General features: G+C 62.0%; 1 protein-coding gene across 1 annotated transcript; it reads left to right on the top strand.

Annotated features, from left to right (window-relative positions):
* The first annotated feature begins 1,575 nt into the window (after positions 1-1,575).
* LOC141921587 (T-cell activation Rho GTPase-activating protein-like) lies at positions 1,576-5,822 on the top strand. The gene is made up of 9 exons (XM_074820510.1): positions 1,576-1,602; positions 2,351-2,437; positions 2,682-2,843; positions 2,928-3,037; positions 3,399-3,594; positions 3,799-3,898; positions 4,026-4,694; positions 4,781-4,939; positions 5,299-5,822. The coding sequence occupies exons 1-7, from the start codon at positions 1,576-1,578 to the stop codon at positions 4,208-4,210; spliced, it is 867 nt and encodes a 288-aa protein (XP_074676611.1). The 3' UTR covers positions 4,211-4,694; positions 4,781-4,939; positions 5,299-5,822.
* The last annotated feature ends 178 nt before the right edge of the window (positions 5,823-6,000 follow it).

Raw genomic sequence — 6,000 nt, 5'->3', positions numbered from 1 at the left:
GCTGCTGTATCAGTATATCCCTTGTTCTGTTTATTGTTATTACTGTTATTGCTATTGTTATCGTTCTTGTTGTTCGGTTTGTTGCTGTTGCACTGCTGTATTAAACCTCTCCTCATCTCAGCCCCGGGGTTTGTATTTCCCTCCCTGCCCCGTTCCGGTCGGAGGGTAGGGGAGGGGCAGTGGCAATGTCCTCTCGGGTCCCGGCAGGGCCTAAACCACCACACAGGGGCAGGTGGGGGGCAGGGCTCTGCCCGGGGGCACCCCAAGGCGGCCACCTCCAGCTCACTGCCTGTCTCTCTTCTCCGCAGACGTGGCACCACCCTGCGCCCACAGCTCCGCCTGGCCCTGGACCAGCTGTGGGTGCTGAGCAGCGGGAAGGAGGCGGCGGGGGACGTCAAAGAGGAAGAGGAGGAGGAAGGCAGCGACGACGACAGGACCTCCATCATCTTCATCTGGCCCAGCGGCACCTGTGTTGCCACTTTCGGGTGAGTCATGGTGCCACGTCCCACAGCCGGGCAGGAGAGGGTCCCAACCGTGCCCACGCCACCCTGTGAATGGCCTCTGCCCTCCGTGCAGAGCCTGGACAGGGAGCGGGCTGCACGCCGGCAGGGAGGGATGGGGGTGCGTTTCCACATCCTGCATCCCCTGGTCACCTTTTGGTCCCCAGGAGGCAAGGGCAGGAGCAGCTGCTCTGGCAGGACACAGGGAGCCAGGGCTTGGGCAGCACCCCTGTCCTGCCCCACGGGGCCTCGTGCTGCCCCTCAGCCCTTCCCAAGGGGCAAGGCTGTGCAGGGGCCCGGGGGCTGGGGGGCAGCGGGGCCTGACGCTGGTTCTCCTCTCTTTCTGCAGCTCCCGGGCACTGAAGCAGCTGTGGCTGGGCAAGCTGCTGGGGTAAGCTAGGGGGGTGCTTCAGGCGCGGCCGGATGGGGGAACACAGCTCCCCAGATGGGGAGAGCTGCCGCTGCGGCTGCGGGCAGCTCTCAGGCAGAGCTGCCTGACAAGGGAGAAGAGGTGGCTTGGGGCTCAGCCAGCTCTCTCCCTGTCCTTTCCCGGTGACAGGACACCCGAAGGAGCCACGGGAGCCCGAGTGACCACCGTCCCATCCATCAAACTCCTGCAGAAGGAGCTGAGCCGACGCCACGCCGTAAGTGTCTCTCTCGTCTGGCCGCTGTCCCCGAGCGCTGGCCCTCCAGCCGAGCAGCAGAGGCGTCGCTGCTCACCTCCTTCCACTCTTTCTCTCCTGCCCAGTGGAAGACATTCAGCGCCAAGAAGAGCCTGGAGAGGCTGATGGAGGACCAGGCAGAGGTGAGAACGGCTGCCTTTCACCCGCCTCTGGCTGTGCCGGGGTGCCAGGGCTGTGCGGCGAGTGGGGTGAGCCTGTGCAGGGGGGAGGGAGGGTCCCGCGGTGCCACCCCGGGTGCAAAGAGCGTTGGGGAGCCACCAGGAACGCCGCATGTCCCCGCTGGTGGTGCTGGGAGGAAACCTGCCGCGTGAGGCAGAGAGCCCAGGAGGGCAGAGGGTCCTGGTTCTTGCAGGCTGATCCCAAGCAAGGGCATCCAACAGCCCCACCTACCAATGAAGGCGGACTTTGCCGCTCACCAGGTGAGTTTGGGGACGAAGGGCAGGGAGGGCCTTCTTTTCTCCTGGACCGGCACGTCTGCACAACTGAGGATGCTGTTGCTGCTGCCCTTTGGCCAGAGGAAATCGGTGCGCATCACGCTGCAGCAGGAGAGAGCTGAGCGCTCGGGACCCTTCGACAGTGCTGAGCACTCGAGGTGCTGCCTGCCTGAGCTCTGTCCCCAGAGCCGGGCAGATGGGTCCCTGCTCCTCGGCCAGAGCCGGGAGGAGCCGTGCTCCCTTGTTCCCTGAGTGTCACCCCGCAGGTCGGGCACCCCAAGGGAGGACGGATGTCACCCGGACGAGCAAGGACACCCGCTGGGCAGCGGCCGCCGGACGTGATTCTGCGGGACAGGGAGCCTCCCTCTGCTGCGGCTCGCGGCCTGGGGGAGGGCAGGGCGAGGGCTGGGCGGGGCTGTCCCGCTGTGCCGCCGGTTCTCAGGAGACTGCGAGCCGGAGCCGCTGAGCCAGAGCCCTGGTTCCAGCTGCCGGCTCCCTGCCCGTCCCGTCCCGTCCCGCCGCACCGCTCAGCACCGCGCTGCAGGCAGGGCAGGGCAGGGCAGGGCAGGGCAGGCTCCGGGAGCGCTGGCCTGGCGGTTCCCACTGACGGGCTCTTGCTCTCTTTCCCTTTGCAGCGGGAGGGAGCGGCGGCCGCACCAGCAGGAGGAGGAGGGGGCTGCCCTGGCCGTTTGCGCTGCGGCGGAGCCCGTCCGCTGCCCCGGCGCCAGGGCAGGCGGGCTCCGACTGCAGCAGGGCGCTCTTTGGGCAGCCCCTGGCAGCCCTCTGCGGGGAGGCCGGCACGCTGCCCCGGCCCATCCAGGTAGGCCAGCCTGGACAGGGAAGCCCCAGCCCTCCCTGCGGCTGCTCCAGAGCCACTGTCCCCAGCGGCTGCGGGGGTGGCTGGGGCACGGGGCTTTTCACCCACGGCCACCGCTTCTGGCGCCAGACCCTTTGCGGGGGGGGTGGGGGGGGTGGGGGGGCGGATCCCAGCCTGGGGCAGAGCTCTGGCCTCTGCCGTCACTTGTTTCTTCAGCCAAGCAGCTGTTCTCCTGCGTCTCCCGCAGGAGCTCGTGGACATCCTGCACCAGCGAGGACCGTCGACGGAGGGGATCTTCCGCAGATCCGACAGGGGGACGGCGCTCCAGAAGCTGAAGGAGGACCTCGACCGCGGCGCAGATGTGGACCTGGCAAACCAGCCTGTCATCCTGCTGGCTGCCCTCCTGAAGGTGAGCGCTTCTGCCCTGCAGCTGGAAGAGCTCCTGGCTGGCCTGGAACCTTCAAAGGCTCACCTGAAGCCCTTGGCCTTGCAGGACTTTCTCCGCAGCATCCCGGGCAAGCTGCTCGTTGTCGGCCTCTACGAGGACTGGATGCAGGCCATGGAGAGGCCAAGCAAGGAGGCCAGGGTGGAAGCGCTGAAAGTGTGAGTGTGGCCAGCAGCCTGCCTGTTGAGTAGGGAGTGGCAGAGTCCTGGGACTTGCCTGAAAAGGGACGGGCTCCTTAGAAGGTTGCACTTTCTGGCAGCTCGCATTTGCTGGGCTGGGGTTGCATTTCGGGGGAAAGGGCGTGGGCAGGGAGCCTTCCCTTGCGTGGGCTTGGGTGAAACCAGGAGCTGGGAAGCAGCAGGGTGTGTTCTTCCTGAAGCACAGGAGCCCTGATCACTGCCTGAGAGCACCTGGAAAGTGGCACAACACAGACACTGGCTCCCACCTGCCCTTGTGCAAGCTTCAGGGACAGCTGTGGGCAGCATCTGCTTCCATAACGTTGTGTTCCTGCTCCCTCAGGGTGGCCGAGAAGTTGCCTGCAGCCCATCTCCTCCTCCTCCAGCGCCTGATCTCGCTGCTGCAGAGCATTGGCCACCACGTGTCCACCAGCAGAATGACCGCCAGCAACCTGGCCATCTGCCTGGGGCCAAACCTGCTGGGCCCACCCGACGAGGACCTGCTCCCGCTCGAGGCCATGCTGAAGGTGACCGAGAAGGTACGCTGTATTGACCGGCTGCCTGCAGCCTGCCTGGACCGTCAGAGCTTGCTCCTCTCTTGAGTAAATGATGGTGGAGTGGCTGCCTGGAAGAGCAGCCCCACAGCCACAGCCTTCTGTGCAGAAGCAAGGGTCAGGAGCAGGAAAGGCTGCCTGGCACATTTTCAGACACCTGCGCTGAAACCAAGGCTTTGATGTGTGCAGGTGAAGCTGCTGGTGGAATTTCTCATTGAGAACGGCAGTGACATCCTGGGGGAGGAGATGGCTGTCCAGATGTCACCAGAGCCCATGGGCAGATGCACAGGTAGGAGGAGGGACTGAGGGCTGTCACAGCCTGAGCAGACAGCGGGGGTAGGGCTTGGTGTGGGTTTTGCTTTAGCTGTTGTCCACTTCCAACAAGTCACTTTGCTGCACACGCTTTTGCTTTCCAGAGCTGCCTTTGGGAAAGGAGCATGGCCCGGCAGGCGAAGCAGACGTGGAGCACCAGGCAAAAGCCTTCCTGGATGCACCAGCCTCTCTGCTCATCCTCCAGAGAGCAGCAGGGGGAGATGCGGTGGTGGGAGCAGAATCGGCGGAGGTATGGCAGCTCCACGAGCGCTGCGACAATGTGTCTTAGGTAGGAGGGTAGTTCCTGTTGGGTCCAAGCAGCTGCTGTGCCTCTTCCTGGCATTCGATCTCTTGTGGCTTTGCATTTTATTTCCCCCCACCCCGGAATAACACGCTGTAAGTAAAACTTGGGAGGGCGGAAGAAATTCTGGCAGAAGGAAGTGGGCCAGCCTTCTCTTGCCCGGCAGGGGATCGCAGGCTCTCTGCTGAATGGCCCCACAAATGAACTGTCACACCCCCACGTGAACCCTGTGTTCCAGAGTGAGATCCTTGGGAGAAAGGGCTAATGCAAACCGGCCAAAGGGATCTCCTCTGTAGAGCTAAGGCAGCAACGTGCCAAGCAGTTGCTTACTACTTCAGGGCATCCCTTGCCACCTGCTAATGACGACCTTTCTGTTTTAGGCACGCATTGCTCCGTCTCCAACCACCCCCGAGACCACGGTAGAGGCCCTGGGATGCACAGAGGAACCAAAGAGCCTCTCAGAGCAAAGAAGGTAAAATGAGTCAGCTTTGGTTAAATCAAGAACTGATTCCAACTGATCCTGGCTTTACCTATCTAACCATGCTGTGGGATGGAAAGGTTTGCAGGCTCCTGCCAGGAGAGCGCCAGCCAAAGGAAAAGAAAGAGAGAAGAGGCCTGGGCAGAAGAGACGGAACCCCACCAGGCGAAGAAGAGAAGAAAGAAGAAGATGGGGACTGCAAAAAAAGCAGGGAGGTGCAAAAGATCAGGAAGCCCCAGGTACGTACCAGGCTCTGCTGCCCATCTTTGCCAACTCTCCACACTGCTCTAAGTCAGTCCAACTCTCTGGCAAGGGACGGCGAGGGGATGGTGCTATGCAGGGTTTGGAAATAACCCCGTGGCAGCTCCCCAGGGGAGCCCTGCTGTGTGGCACGGGGGCACTCTGCACCTCTGCATATGCGCAGGTCTGTAAGGGCATTACCCATGGGGATAAGGGGCCAGAGCCACCCCAGAGCCAATGCCAGCAGTAGCTCTCTTCTGGGATATCAACAATTCCTGTTCCCCAAAGAAAGGGGAACCAAGCCATGCCTGTTCCTGCCTTTGTGCTTTACCAGTGCTTTCTGGCTCTGTCGTTGTAGGTGCTGATTTCCTGTTGCCACCTGAAGCCCTGTGACTCCTGGGCTCCTGCAGTTAATGTCCACAATAAAAGGACATTTTGTCTCTTCTGAATGTGTGTGCCATACGATATTCTGGACGAGGTAGAAGTTGTTTTGTGACGCACGCATCCTTGTGGAAGAGTTTGGGATCATCCCTTGCGCCAGAATCCTTTCCAGCAGGCATCGGGGCTGAGTTCAGGTGCTTGAGGCGTCAAACCAAAGCACAGCATCACATAGAACCGCTGAGGCTGGGAGGGACCTGTGGAGGTCCTCTGGTCCAACCTGCCTGCTCAAGCAGGGTCACCTAGACCGGATTGCTCAGGACTGTGGACTAATGGGCACCTTCCCTTGTCACACGGAGCATCCTCATGGGGGGAAAAGGGATGCTCTGGAGAGTTTCTGGCAAATCTCTGGAGAAGAGCTTCTCCCTGCCCCTCTACCAGGGGCTTTTTCAGCTGGTGGGTGCAGTCAGCACTGCAGGAAAGAACAGGCAGCAGCCACCACAGTCAGCACTGCGGGAAAGCTGGGACCGCGGAGACCCTCCCAGGCTCTCCAAGCCCAGCCTAGCCCAGTCCAGACAGCGTCCACAAGAGTGGTCTTCCATCCCTTTTCCCAACGTGCTGAACTGCCCTTAAAGCATTAACCACCGGGCTGAAGTGCTAAGGCTTGGACAATAGGCCCAAG

Source organism: Strix aluco, chromosome 3 (genome assembly GCF_031877795.1).
Source record: "Strix aluco isolate bStrAlu1 chromosome 3, bStrAlu1.hap1, whole genome shotgun sequence".
NCBI classification, from domain to species: Eukaryota; Metazoa; Chordata; class Aves; order Strigiformes; family Strigidae; genus Strix; species Strix aluco.
Note: the sequence above shows the minus strand (reverse complement) of the source record. Positions and strands in the feature narration are given on the sequence as shown.

Excerpts from the sequence above, each read along its gene's own strand:
- LOC141921587 (XM_074820510.1), top strand. The coding sequence starts at position 1,576 with ATGAAGGCGGACTTTGCCGCTCACCAG. Across the intron at positions 1,603-2,350 it reads CGGACTTTGCCGCTCACCAG|GCGGGCTCCGACTGCAGCAG; the intron begins GTGAGTTTGGGG and ends GCGCCAGGGCAG. Across the intron at positions 2,438-2,681 it reads CGCTGCCCCGGCCCATCCAG|GAGCTCGTGGACATCCTGCA; the intron begins GTAGGCCAGCCT and ends CGTCTCCCGCAG.